Below are 15229 nucleotides of genomic sequence, written 5' to 3'. Positions count from 1 at the left end.
CCATTGTACTTGGACAGCATGCCATCTTGAGTTCTTGACAGGGAGGAATTTGCTGTGCTCCGTGCTCCTATTGGAGTTAAATTGCAAGATCCTACATAGATATACATTGACACAAGTTACTGACTGAAAAGAGAAGATACAAAAAATAGAGGAATGTTGTTGTACTGGATCAATCACCTGAAGGCCTTTGTGGACTTCTTAAAGAACACACCAAAAGCTAGCAGGTTGTCCTTCATCATTAACAAGGCCTGCATAGGATTGCAATAATATTTTTTTCAATTAGAAGCTATCAAGTATAAACTACATGAGGAAAAAAGCATTGAATAACTGGACAAAAAGAATTGTAAATTGCCCAAAAAATTTACCTTTATACTTGTTTCTAATCCAATCTTGTTAGCACATTAGAGCCTCCAGCATTTGAGAAGTGAGCCTGCTGTGATGCTCACTAAGAACTCGCCCACTAGTGCTAAATGCAGATTCTGAAGCAACTGTGGTTATAGGAATTGCTATCAATCTCAAAGTAGGATAGCGTGTTCCTGCCACTTTCCACCAATCTATAATATCAAAGTCCTTTGTAAGTATGTCCACCATCTCATCCTTCAAGTAGCGAACCAACTCAGATCTGAATCTTATGGCAGCTGACTTTGTACTTGCAACACGTGCACTAAAGGAAGACATGAAGCCTGAATTCCCTACTGCAGGTGCCGATGCCTTGTTAACTCTAGGTTCATCATCCTCTTCCAAATGGTACTCAAGCATCAAATCACTCAGTGATTCCTTCACTTTCGTAACCTCATCCTCACAATCCACTCCATGTCTTCCAAGTAACACCTCAAAACATTGAAGCAGCATGATATGTTTGAATCGAGGATCAAGAAAAGTAGCAATGCCCATCAGGCCTTGAATATCAGTCCAATATTTCTTAAACTTTGCTTCCATATTAACTGACATTTCTTCAATCAAAAAATTACCACAAACTGACCACTCCTTAATGTACTTCTAATCTCACAAATTTTGTAGAAGAACATGTTTGTTGTGACATAATCAGTTCCAGAAAATAGTGTTGATATGTCACTAAACAGTTTAAGCCTTTCTACAACATAACCAGCAAATTCCCATTCTTGCTCAGTAGGGCATCAAGTGTATTGCCTATCCACACGAGTTGCTCTAATGAAAATAGCCTTGTACGGCAGTGCAGTACTAAGCATTGTATAAGTTGAATTCCATCGTGTTTTGCAATCAAGGCCTATCTTCTTATCAATCTTAACATGAACATACTTTGCTATCTCCTCAAACTTTTCAATCCTTTTTGGTGTTGCTGTCCAGTAAGCTACACTATCTCTCAAGTTTTCAATTGCATCTTTTAGCATTTCTAATCCATCCTTAACAATCAAATTCAAGATACGAGCACAACAACGCATGTGTAAGAATTTCCCTTCACCCAACAGCTTACTTTTTCCAATTTTCCTGACCAGATAAGGAATTGCACTATCATTTGTACTGTAATTGTCAAGGGTGATAGTGGATACCTTTTCATCAAGATTCCAATTAACAAGGGATTCATAAAGTTCATCGCCAATGACATCATGAGTGTGAGGAGCTAGCACATAAATAAACCTGTACAAGAATAGATAGCATTTAGTGAATCATTAAAATGCAAACAAATTAAACTGTGCGCTGTGATCTAGATCCAGAATGCTCACCTCATGATAATGTTTCTAAAAGCCCAAGATTCATCAATAAAGTGTGTTGTGATGGCCATGTAACCTCTCTTTTGGTTGTCAGAGGTCCACATGTCACTAGTAATGGCCACTCTAGATTTGATTCCAGCCATGTATTGAATGGCCTTCTTCCTCTCAAGCTCATATTGATCAATGGTGTGCTTTCTGAAAAAAAATATAGAACACCTTTAGATATGCATTAACAAAATTCTAGCAACATAAAAAAAATAACTTGCAGCTATATACCTTAGTGTGTTTCTGGTCCCAATCTTGAAGAGTGGTTGAAGTGCATGTACAAATCTTCGAAAGCCTGCATGATCAACCATGGAAAGGGGGTATTCATGCAGCACCATCATAGCACCAAGTTCCTTTCTTTCTATTTCTTGATCAAAGGTGTAGTTCTCCACTGAAACTTTCCCTGAATCTGTGGCATTGAACCTCAATGACGCTTGTGATAATGTCTTATTTCTGGACAGATGAATCTTTCTAAGTGTACAAATCTTTAAGTGATCATGAAGGTGCTTAGTTCCACTCCTTGTTTCTCCTCCAAGCTTGCTGGAGCAATACATGCACTTCGCCTTTATTTTTCCATTCCATCTCACTCTCTTGAATTCCTTCCAAACAACTGAGGTCAGCTTCCTCTTCGAACCCACCTCGACACCATCTTCTTCTTCCTCTTCAACCTCCTCATCTTCGTCATCATCCATTTCAATTGCTTCGGATTGATTTGCTTCAGATTCATTGAAAGATTCAGGATGTGAATCAGTTTCTGGCTGTGAGCCAAGAGAAACGGGAACTTGGCTGCTACCTTCTGACATCTTCTTTTGCTTCTGCAACCTGCAGTTCATTCAACATTTAACATTCAATATTATTGAAATCACTATTTCTGAATAGAAAATACCATTACAAATACAGGTGTATGCACTTATCTAGCCACAGTTCAATTGCTTTCTTTATGCACCCACGGATATCCATGAATGTTTAGGCTAATAATAAACTGGTAATCTATGACTGCTAATAAACTGGTAAAATGAAGATACAAACTAATATGTAACTCGCTAGTCTATGACCACCATTACAGAAAAGAATACTTGAAATCAAAGATACATGAGTATATTGTCAGATGAAAACATGTGAATATTTATCATACTATAATGTATCCATTGTTCCTGTTTCAGGACAAAAATGCACAATATAGTTCGTTTCTACCAACATATATCAAATCAGCCTATTAGATACCATAGGGGTCTGATACTCTGATGAACTTGTAGTCTTGTATGCTATATCAGGATAAAGTGACGTCACTACCAATTCAAAACAAGCAGCATGGGCCCAAATCACAGGTTTCATTTAGCAATTCCATCAGACTAAGTAACTAGGATTTTAAGCAAAACAACAACAACATGAATCAAATGCAAGCTTGTGTACTAACCCTAGTGATTGAATAATATTGCACCCTTCCTTCAAGCGGCGGCGCTTTGGGTCAGCAGCTTTGGCCACAAGTGGTCGGGAAGTCGCTTGGAGTCACCTGCAACAATGGCGGCTTTGGTGGACGACAATGTTCTGCTCTTCTTCACTCTGGCGTGTGGGGGGGAGACGATTAGAAGAAGAAGATGAGGCCATGGAGGTGAAGCGGAAATGGCAAGCGACTGCCGCCGGCCGAGAGATGGAAAGTCGCGATTCGTGACGATTCGAGAACTGGTGGCGGCGGGTGGACTCGGGGAGACGGCCAGACGGGGAGTCGGGAGGCAGGGTCGCAGGAAGGAGCGCTCGCAGCTCGCCAAGTTAGGGTTTGACCTCCATTTGGTGGGCTTCGCAGCTTGGGCGCTTGGCAGTTGGGCTAGGCTGGAAGATTTACTCGAGCCCCCGTTGGGTAACGGGGACGGGGATGACTAATACGTTCTGCCCCCCGCTTCACCCGTGGGATAGAAATTTGCCCATTAAGCTTCCCGTGGGGACTAAAAATATCCCATTTGCATCCCCTGATGGATGAATTCCCCACCTGAAATCAGGGATCGGGGATCGGGGCCCATTGTCATCCCTAATCCCATTAGCGGTCAAGACCATGCTCTGGTGCCTTGTGGCACAAGGGCGAGTGGAAAGTGGCCTACCGGAGTCGAGGCCATGTTGCGCATGTAGGAAAGGAGGTAACGATGGGTGAGGAGGTGTCGTCGGTATGCGGGCAATGACGCGGTGATAAAGTAGTGATTGATTTTGGAAAATTTTAAAATGCGATAGGCAAGCAGCAGCATCGTTCCTTGTGCGGGGAAAATAAGTAACCAATTACGTGCATTCTTCCATTCCCGGTACCATACTCTTCCGCATTTCGCCTGCTACATCACCCTCTAGGCCTTTATTCTTGGCTTACGTCAGGAAAAAAGCTAATAGTTGCCAAATTATGTAAGGCTTGAGTTGCAATTTGTGGAAGTTTTGACTCTTCGAAACCTGCATAATTCTCATGCAAAAAAATTAGGTTCATGCACTTTTTATTGCCCGTAGCAATATTAGCTATTTAAAAAAAAACTATCTAGATATCTTTCCCCCTCGAATGGACTTTTTCCTCAAAACAACAAGACCACCAAACGACGGCCCACGCTCCGAAATAAACACTGTAGGCCCAGCAAAGATGCTGCTTAGTTTAGATAATAAATTTGGTAGGCCTCTCAAAGAATGTTAAATTGGACAGGCCGGCCCGTGACCAGAATTCTTAAGAGGCTGATTAGTACTTTCCTCAAATGAAATTGTTTCGTAAATGGTAGTCCCACCTCTCAACTGTAGTAGATGACCCCTGCTTTGAGTACAGATCAGACATGCAACTTCATTTTTTTTTTTAAGTGGAGGCATGCAACTTCAACTAGAATTACAACCTGCAATTAAAAGGACAAGTATGAGTATGACCACAGAGAATCACCACTCCTTAGCCAGTATGAACTGGGTTCATCTGAGACGCGTCACGGTGGCAGCTAGTGGTTTGTAGCTAACCTGAGCGTTAACAGTTGGATACTCAGATATTAGGACATTGAGTAGAAAAGTGTGTCTGCCTTCTAAGTCTAGAAAGGCTTGATTGAATTACCCAATTCCCTTTCAATGAGTGAAAAAAAAAATCCCCCGCTTTCCGGATAAACCACAGTCCACAGCACATGAAAAAGAAGTCCTTTGAGTTATTCTAGGTAAATCAGTTCTCCATCTTACCTTCACGCACTAGTGCATGATTCAATGAACACCAAAATAAAAAGTGTTGCCGCTGGTGCTCATCCAAACAGAATTTTCTTCCTCCTTTTGAGCTTGCAGCGTCCATAGCGCGCATTATGCTCCCTTCGGTGACTGCTCATAAGCTCGAACTCCACATGCAACTCACTTAACCCGAAATTTACCAGCGGCTAGGTCTAATTCAATCCCGGCGCTTTTTGAAAGCGTCAAGGCCCTTTACCAGCGTGCCCTGCTACCTTTTTTGAAGAATTGGAGAGCTGCTTTCACTGCTGCTTTTAATCTTCTATAGACTATGGTCACATTGCCCCTACTTACCTAATGTTTTTGACCCCACTATACTCGTTTGGACTCGATTAAACAATACAATCTCGTCACAAAAAGCATCATAACAGCGCTATCTTTGTGCTAATTGCCCTTTCTTTGTCCATAAAGGATTCTCCAAATCTTCAGAAAATGAGTGCGCCGGCGCGTGCTAATACCTGAAGATAACTACCAAATAGAATGCTACTATTCTATGCAAGGGATGGTGTGACGAATAAAAAATATCGGTCGGATTCGTGCGTGCTTGTTATTCATTGACGAACTCTGTTCTATCATTTTGACTGCTTCGATCATGTGTTCACACATCTTATCGCACCTCCTCCTTGTATGACTCGTTAGCTGACGAAATCGTGAGACGAGCTGATGCAGAGGGAGGAAAAGAACTTGTCAGGTTTCCTGATGGGTCAAACTGCACAGCGTTCCGGGAAGAAAAACGACGCTGCATGCCATCGTCGATTTCTCCATTGGTGAGAGTGGGACCGAGACGTGGCTCGCGAGATGCCAAAACAGTTGCATCTGGATTTGTCAATGCGTGATGCCTACACATATGGCCCAGAGATGGTCTGAAAACTGACCGAAACACTCTTGGTCTTGGCGATAAGGAGCTCATGGTTTGGTTTGGCATGGAAATTATTCACCTTTTCCAGCTCTCTGCTCGTGCTAGCTTGTCGTACTTCCGTTACTTCCTTCGAAAATTCAGACTCTGGTGTGATAACAATCTGAATTTAGGTTCTGGATTTCAACTACTGGTTTTGCAGTTCTGAAAATTGGGAGATGGCTCTGGTTCTAGTGGAGAAACAACGATAAACCATGGGCGGGACTAGAGATCCCTTGTGACAAAACTGATAAAGACCTATTCAATGCGTCAACAATAGTCAAAGTGGGCAAGGGAGCAAGGATGAATTTCTGGCATTCCAGCTGGCTCGATGGGAGAGCACCAAAAAATTTGGCACCGTCACTTTTCATTAAATCAAGAAGAAAAAATTTCACCGTACAACAAGCACTACGAAACAATTTCTGGATCCCGCAGGTCTGCCCGCTGACAACCGAGGATGAAATTTGTGAATATGTCAATCTATGGGAAGAAATTCAGTTACTGGAACGTGACCCGGAGGGCGAGGACCAAATCACATGGAGATGGACACAGACAGGAGAGTACACAACAAAGAGTGCTTATCGCATACAATTTCAGGGCAAGACAAAGACACGAAATATATGCCCGATATGGAAGGCAAAGACCGAACCCAAATGTCGTTTTTTCGCATGGATCCTACTACACAAGAAGATTCTCACAGCTAACAACCTAGCAAAAAGAGGCTGGCCGCATGACCCCCAATGCAAACTATGTAACTCTGAAGCCGAAACACCAACGCACATTTGCAAAGATTGCCCATACACTAAGACAGTGTGGTCCAAGCTTACAACCTGGTATAGCCTGCAAGGCCTACCAGCAAGTGATTCAACCCCCTCGGTAAGTGGATGGTGGAAGAAATGCAGAGCAAAACTGGATAAGCAATCGAGACCGACCTTTGATGGCCTCATCATCTATTTCTGGTGGAACATATGGAAGGAAAGAAACAGGAGAGTCTTTAATCATGAATCCAAATCAACTGAAGAGGTAGCGTACTTAATCAAAGAAGACGTCCAGCAATTTAGCTTTGCTACACAAGGACCAACAAATCAGTAGTCGAGCATCTCGCTGGTTCGATCACCCTCGTCAAACTAAATATAAAGCTGGTGAAAGAAGCACCGGAATTGTAGCACTGTTTCTTGCTTTCGTTCTTCAGTTTTCAGGGAATTTAGTTGTCTAGTTTGCTTGGGAGTTTTTGTTTTGTTGTGTTTGAACGGCAGTAGATGAGATACTGCCTGTTGTACAGACTTGTTCTTTTTTCTTTTTTTCTCTTCTAATAAAATTTACGGCAAAGATTTTGCCGTTCCTTTCAAAAAAAAAAATTGGCTCCTGAGATCCTGATGTACAAGTTGGTGTGGTCAATTGCCGAAGGAGCTGAAATCGCACTGGTGCAAAGAATTTACTTCAGTTTTCCAACCCCCACGTTAATGGCGCGTAGTGCTCCAGTTTGAAGCGTGTGTAAATTGCAAAGACTCTGACTACACCTACACGAAGGCGAACCACAAACTGCAAGTCTGCAACCCAGAACACTGCCACTTTCAGCACTGCCTTTAGTTAGTCTCTGATTTTGTGGCCCAAAGGGGTCCCTCGCACCAATCACCTATCCTTCCATCTCTCTTGCAACTTCCCAATTGCTTCCGGCTCTCGCCCTGCAATCAGGAAGTCTCGGCTTGCGGATTGTTGGCGCAAGGGCCCACCGACGGTCGCCTTTCCGACGCTCACTCAATCATAGTTCGCCGTCGCAATCATTTGTGGACAAGCACTAGCATTTCCCCACGTCTCTGCGCCCAACTTCTGATCCAGCAATGACGCGACCGTGATGCCATTGCCATGCACGCAACATGATCGGGAGTAGGAAGCAGCGTCGCCTCTGTGCTCGTGCAGTCCAGCATCGTGCTCGTTGAGTTGGACTCATCTCCGGCGACCGCCCGTCACGGTCGCACAGTTGCTGGCAGACTTCGGTAACCGGAGACCAGAATAAGCACGAGGTGATCTAGTTCCAGTCCATGTCAGTTTCTCGTCCGTTTCTCTCCTATCCTTTCCTTGTTGAACCTTGGTGCAAACTGACGAGGAAATTGCACCAATGTTCACAAATTTTATTTCATGCGTCCTTTCACCGGTTTTATCATTGATTCATTGTGCAAACGTCCAGGAAAAAGTCAGACGACGCATACCTCCCTTCCTGTATTTTCTACAGACGCGATGGAACCACGGAACCCTGCCACTACGCCGGACAAAATAAGCCCAAGAAAATGTTTGGAAGGCCAGCCATTTTGATATTGTTGGAGCTCGAAAGAGAACAAGGAGGCGGCAGATCTTCCATGTCCCGTTGTGCAGGCTGCACGCTGCAGACAGGGTAGGAGTAGAGGAGCAGGAGCTCACCAGACACCAGTCACGAGCGGTCCCTCACATGACGACCCGTGTGAGTTGGGAAGTGTTCGAGTGGTAGCGACAGGCTAGTTAAGCCGTTTAAACTCCCGGTTGGTGAAGCAACTACCGCTGAGCCTGTCAGTGCCCCGGCCTATTGATACCCAATAGGACTGAACAGATGATCGTCAGCTCTGGGGTCCTGCAGATCTGTCCCCAACTTCTAGAAGGCCCAGGTGCATATGACTCGATCAGAATTCAGAACAGCTGCCACAGTATTCAAGCTTTCAGAGTCCACAGCAGTTGCCAGTTGAAGGACACCGCGATGTGGGTATGGAACGAACATTAGTACTATGGTTGAAAAGGTACACGGTGCGCCTTTGCATTGCATCAGCGAAGATCAAACAGCTGAAGATCTGAATATGCAAGATAGCTCTAACATAGCGAAAGGACCTAGTAGCACTCTGCGGGCTCTGGTTCCACTATCCGTGGGAGCAAATTAAATGGGTCTAAAATAAAAAAATTATAAAAAAATATAGGTAGGGGCTTCTTCCGCTGACTTCGGTAAAAAAAACGATAACGCACTGAACATTTTTACTGTTACGCTTCCATGCAACCCTTATTTCAATCCTGCTTATGCACAACAAAATTTGAGGCGTATGTTTCTCAAAAGGAAAAGACACGTATGAGACGCTGCTGGTCTCCATCCCTGACAGTGACTTGGAGTTAAACTAGCATCACAAACAACACGCGGCTGTCCGTGGCGCGTAGAGCAGAGCGGCAAGCGTACAAACCCCGAAAAGATCGATGCCTAATGCTAGGTGGTCTAACGAAAGCAACAGTTTGCAGCTTCTTATAGTATGTGCTAACTGACAAACCGCCGAGTCACTGAAATTCCTCAACATGTTGAGTACTGTTTGCCTTTGCACAGCCAGATCCCCATCAGCAGGGTTTGAGGTCAGAGGCAGGGAACATTGAAATTAAGGCCGATCTCATTGCACACACCGTACCCCTAACCCCGTCCTTCAAGTTCATATACTATTACCACTAACCTCTTGAAAATCTTATACAGTACTTTATAAAAAAAACTCTTAAGGAATTGACCGGTGACCAATTCTGAATCAGAGAGCCGGCGTTTGACCTGTCCATGTTCACCTCGTTCCTTTCAAGGAAAACTGCCTCATCTTGAGCACGACCAACGACCTAAAACCGTAGGGAGGAACATGTGCTCGTTGCTGCGCCGCAAGGATCCCAGGCCAGTACACACTTGGCCACAGTAAGAGAGCTTGCAGTTAGGCCAAGCCCTGGCTTTATTTTAAGCTATAAGCTGTCTAAACCTAAGCCCCACAAATGTTTGTTATTGGTAACCATGATTGTGCAAGAATATTGTACTAGCCCCAACCCAAGTACGCCAAAATTAACTCCACAGATTCCGTTTCTTTACTCCTTTCCCGTGTTCCTTGGAGACTTTACATACCCCTACTCTGAAAGAAATTGCCCAAGATCTCAGAATATTTCCCCGAGCAACATGTATGCTAAGTTGTCATTGCTATGTGATTATGTGAACACGGCGGAAAACTAGTGCTAAGGAGGTCTCGAGCTTGTAAGAGGAAACTAGCTAGGGAGGTGGGTGGTACAAGTTAGAATGATGGGACTCCTAAAGTTTCTAGAATAGATTTGCTCTGAAATAATTCGCTCCATTGCTTTGTTTTCGATGACAAATAATCGGTAGACTTTCATTATGTAAAATTGACACACCATTCTTTAATTACAGATGAAAAGGTATGCCGAACCCACATGCTTACTGCTCCCTCTATTCTCTTTGGATAGAGATATTTCACCTTGACACAAAGATCAAGGAAAACAACCCTGCTTATCATCTAGCAAGGGGGTGTTTGGGAGGGGGCTAAAGTTTAGCACCCCTATTTTAGCCCTCCTATTTGCTCCCCCAAAAAAATCCTTTAGGTCCTTTAAGGGGTGCTAAAATGGGCTAAAGGGGCTAAAAGTGGTCCCCTATCCAAAATTTCCCTGGTTGCCCCCCTCTCTCTCTCCTCCCTCTCACTCCTCCCCACTAGACCCCGCGGCCGTTCTCCTCCACCCGGCCTCGCCGCCTCCGCTCGGAACCTCACCGCCTCCACCTAGCACCTCACTGCCTCCGCCCGGCCTTGCCGACTCCACCCGACACCTCGCCGCCTCCACCCGGCACTCCGCTGCTATCGCTGCTGCCTCACCGCGGTCCTCGCTGCTGCCGCGGCCGCGGGGCTCTGGTGCCCACAGCTGTCGCCACCACCGCCACGAAGCCTCTGGAGCTGGATCCGGCCCCGGCGGATGGGGCACCGACTGCACCGTCCTGCGCGTCGGAGCCGGCCTAAGTGCGCCATCACCCAAGGAGCAGGAGGATGAAGCGGAGGAGCATGACGACCGGGAGGATGAAGCAGAGGAGCATGACGGCGACCATGCATGCGTGTATTGGACTCGATCGGAGACGACGACGGGCCCTTTCGGATGGAGAGTTTGCACTGAGTCAAAGGAAGGAGAGGAGGGGTAAAGGATAGGAGAGAAAGGAAGGGTAAATAAGTCTTTTGTCAATACACGTGCTAAAGTTTAGCTTCCACCAAAATACCCCAAAGGGCTAAAGTTTAGCATTCCATTTGAGTGGGCTAAACTTTAGCCCCTTCCTCCGAATATTTCTACAGTCCACATTAATAGTAAATAGTACTATCATTTGTGAAAATCTAATTTTTTTTGAAATATCTTTATCAAAAGAGAATGGAGGGAGTATTTCCTGTCCAAAATATAAAACGTGACTAATGTTCTTGCAAACTTAGTCAATTATGCTTCGGAGGTTGCAGTCTTGGTAAAAGTACGTAACGAGGTCTTAGCAAGTTAGTAGCACGATCGAACCTGTCCATTATTCTAGAGTTTATCCTGGATAAATGTTCAGAAATAATCGACTTCGTTGCATGTCAAAAAAAAAATCGACTTCGTTGTTGTAGGAAATGATTGTACGTGGTGAAGTAAGATCAGATGGCCTTCTTGTTTGCAATAAGTGGTAGTCCAGCCACCCCTCCCCTCCGCCAATGCAAGTGGGGTAATCCGCATGGGTTCTTTGAGGCCGAGCATTTCATTCGACCTTTTCCAAGTGCTAATTTAACTCCATTGTGATGGACATATGTTATACATGAAAAGTATGCTGCACTGACATGTTTATCTTATTTTCTGCAAATCGCTTCTCTAATATATACAGCCTGGCTAAGATTCTTAGCAGGGTACAACGCTGAAACGGAGATACGCTGTTGTATGCTGCGAATAATTCATTCAAATTCCTTTTTTTTTGTAAATTTTACCTCGTTGTTCTAGAATAAAATTACATGAGAAAGGAAAACACACGTTTATTCACTAAAATATACCACTCTAATATATAAAATGTATTTTCATGATATTGAAACAGACAAAAGTGCAACTTCTCCCGTGAAAGGAAAGGCCATCACGAATTTCCATTGCCTTGTGAACAAACCATACTACTAACGAGGATCCTAACAAAGTAGCATGACGGAAATGTGTTTATGCTATATATGTTTCCTGAGTAATTCGTCCAATTTATTCATTTTCTTTTTTATTTGATTTCAACATTCTAGAATAAGAAGACTCAAGAAGTATACAAACATGAATGTTTATTTGCCAAATTCATTACCTAATATAGAAATGTTTTGCATGATTCTTACAGTTGATTCATTATCTAATATAGAAGTGTTCGAATCTACACTCCTCAAACCTTTGCCTCTTACGAGTGCACCCTAGCATCTCAAATGCGAATGTCTATTTGCCAAATCTTAACTAGTTTGAAAGAACTGCTCGAGATCTCAAAGAAGGGGCCATAATGTACACTAAATCATCATGGGTTTATGTGAACAAACCAAAGGAGTAGTAAGTATGTCTCTTGCTGAGAAAGGTAAGGAGGTCTTACAAATTACAATAATGGGACTTCTTATGTTGTTTGCGGTTGATAGATACTCTAGTTCCTAAAATAATTTTCTTGAATATTTTCATTTTCAAACTAATTGTTCTCTAGGCTTTCTTTTGTGTAAGAGTAGATTTTAGCAAGACCACAACTTCTGAAGCACAATTTACTATGCTTTTCCTATGAAAGTGAGGAGGTGTTCGCAAGTTATTAGCACAATGAAATTTGTGGATTGAGCTATATATGCCTCAAATAAAATAGTTCAACTTCAAAAAAAAATTAGAAAAAAATAATTGGTTTCGTTGTGATAGAAATGGCTAGATTACACATGAAGAAGTAAGACCATACAAGTTTTAGCATGGTGAAACTTCAGGAGTTGTTCCAGTTATAGGTATGCCCCCACAATAATACATTCAGATTTGCCAAAATATGCCATTCTTTCTAATATAAAAATGTTTTCCAATATAAAAATGTTTTCCCTGAGTGAAACCAACATATATTTAAGTGTAACTGAAGATTCCTGCAATCGGACTGGCCCTATTGAGGGCACATAGTGTGTGTCTAATATGCACTTCTCATGAACTTTTCCCATGAAAGGAAAGGCAAATAAAATATAGCAATCATCATTAGCTCATGGCAATGTGAAAAGACCACACAAGACTACTACTAAGGAGGTCTAAATCTAGATAAACGAATCTAATGAGGGTCCTAGCGAATTAGCACAATGGAACTTCTTAATTAGTTTAGGGTACAAATAGATTCCCATGAATAATTCAATCAGATTCTTTTCATTTTTTGTGTGTTTGACTTCACTGTGCTGTACTCAGATTACACACAGAGCAGTACATGCCCACAGGTTTTAATTGGCAAAATGCTCATTCCAGTACACATACAAACATTTGTTTTTTTGGTGGAATTCCTATATTTTCTTTTTCTGCTGTTCTGGAGTTCCAATCTGCAAACGTGATCGAAGATTCCTGCAACCAGAGTTGATTTCAGCTCCACCCCAATCCGTAAACATGGAGTGTGTTTGAATATGTACTTCTCTTGAAGTTTTCTCAAGAAAGGTAAGATAGTCACCTACTAGATCACCATAGTAAGACCAAGATCTCAAAGAAAATTGCCCAAGATCTCATAGGAGGTCTTTGGCCTAGTTGATAAAAAGTTAAGGAGGTCTTGTTTTAAGTTACAATAATGAAATGAGAGTGGATTTTATGAGCACAGGGCAGTTGCCCACCCTGATTTTTGTTTACAACTGATGTATACTCTAGCCCCTTTTTGGCAAAAGACTAGCTTTGAATTAATTTTCTAGATCTTTTTTTCTTTTCAAACCTACTAATTCACTGGAATTTCTTTTGTGTAAGAGTAATTAAGTATTTAGCAAGACGGCAACCTCTGAAGCACAAATAGATATGTTACGTTTTTCCTAAATGGATAAAAGGAAAGGATCTATTCGCAAGTTAGCACATTGAAATTTGTTGATTGTGCTATGTGTGCTTCAAATAGTTCATTCAACTTCATATTTTTTTAAGAAAAGGTTGACTTTATTATGCTAGAAAGCAGTTATGCATGAACTAGTAGGATGGTCTAAGAAGTTAATTAGCATGACGAAACAACACAATTTGTTTTTGATTAATGGATATGCAATGGAATAATTGGATTGGGTTTCTTGTGACTGAACAACTCGTTCTACTTTCTTTGCGTAATTTTGACTTCATTGTGCTTGGCTTAGGGCCTGTTTGGCTTCATGGTGTTAAAGTTTAACACCCGTCACATCAAATGTTTGGATGCTAATGAGTAGTATTAAACATAGACTAATTACAAAACTAATTGCACAGATGGAGTGTAATTCGCGAGATGAATCTATTAAACCTAATTAGTCCATGATTTGAGAATGTGGTGCTACAGTAACCATTTGCTAATGATGGATTAATTAGGCTTAATAGATTTGTCTCGCGAATTAGCACAGGGTTCTGCAATTAGTTTTTAATTAGCTCATGTTTAGTTCTCCTAATTAGCATCCGAACATCCGATGTGACACTGTTAAAGTTTAGCACATCGTATCCAAACACCCCTTAGACTATGCATGAAAGGTATGCAAAACCGACATGTTTATCTGCAAAAAGTTAGTAATACACAGTGGTATACCCATGTGGTTATATTTCGGTGGTTGCAATTAAAAATTAAAAAATGGTACACAGATCCTAGCAGCAAGTTAGCATGATGAAACTAAGATATGCCACGAATAGTTCACTCTTTTTTCCTTTTTCCTGATTGTTTGTGCATCCAGTCTTCTAGAATAAAATCATGTAAACAGACTTGTGTGCAAAACCCACATGTTCATATGCAGAAATGTACCAGTAAAACTTGGAATACCTTCCCATGAGATTATTCTAACATATAAATGCTACTGAACATTCCTCCAGCTTGAGTTGATTATACTCCAGGCCATGCATGCCCAATCGTTTCACATGGAGTGGAGTGTGTTTAAATCTCTTCTGATCAACTTTTATTACGATAGGAAAGACAGTCAGAACACTGATCGCCATCGCAATGTGAACAATCACCATATTACTTCTAAGGAGGTTTCAGTTGTGCCAAACAGAATCTAATGAGGGTCCTAACAAATTTGGTTGATCAAATTTCTTGGTCTGTTTAGGTTTTACGTACTGCCTTGTCCCAGAATATAGCTACTTTTAGCATTCAAATTTTATCGCATAATATAGCTATTTTTAGCTATTTTTTAATTCCCAAGTGGGTTATTTGGCATGATGGTATAATACCCTCCATACATGCAAATCAATTATTTAATTAGCGCATGAAAACTAATGAAGGGCAATAAGACTTTTATTGTACTCCTTAATCTATCTGAAAAACTCTAAAAGTAGCTATATTCTAGAATGGATGTAGTATATATTATGCAAATAAGTCGCTCAACGTCTCCTCTTTTTAGTTTTTTTAATTTGACTTCACTGTTATAGAAGAAGATTGCAAAAGATGTATGCCAGTGCTGCATGA

The 15229-nt window shown here is 42.1% G+C and overlaps 1 protein-coding gene across 1 annotated transcript; it reads right to left on the bottom strand.

Annotated features, from left to right (window-relative positions):
* Positions 1–393: 393 nt before the first annotated feature.
* On the bottom strand, positions 394–10708 carry LOC140222563 (zinc finger BED domain-containing protein RICESLEEPER 2-like). The gene is made up of 6 exons (XM_072293406.1): positions 10635–10708; positions 1968–2558; positions 1704–1886; positions 1530–1617; positions 1279–1382; positions 394–817 (listed from the first exon to the last, which is right to left on the bottom strand). The coding sequence occupies exons 1-6, from the start codon at positions 10706–10708 to the stop codon at positions 394–396; spliced, it is 1464 nt and encodes a 487-aa protein (XP_072149507.1).
* Positions 10709–15229: the final 4521 nt, after the last annotated feature.

The sequence above is a fragment of the Setaria viridis genome, chromosome 4 (assembly GCF_005286985.2).
Source record: "Setaria viridis chromosome 4, Setaria_viridis_v4.0, whole genome shotgun sequence".
Classification (NCBI taxonomy): Eukaryota; Viridiplantae; Streptophyta; class Magnoliopsida; order Poales; family Poaceae; genus Setaria; species Setaria viridis.
The sequence above is the reverse complement of the archived record's forward strand: the minus strand, read 5'-3'. Positions and strand labels throughout refer to the sequence as shown.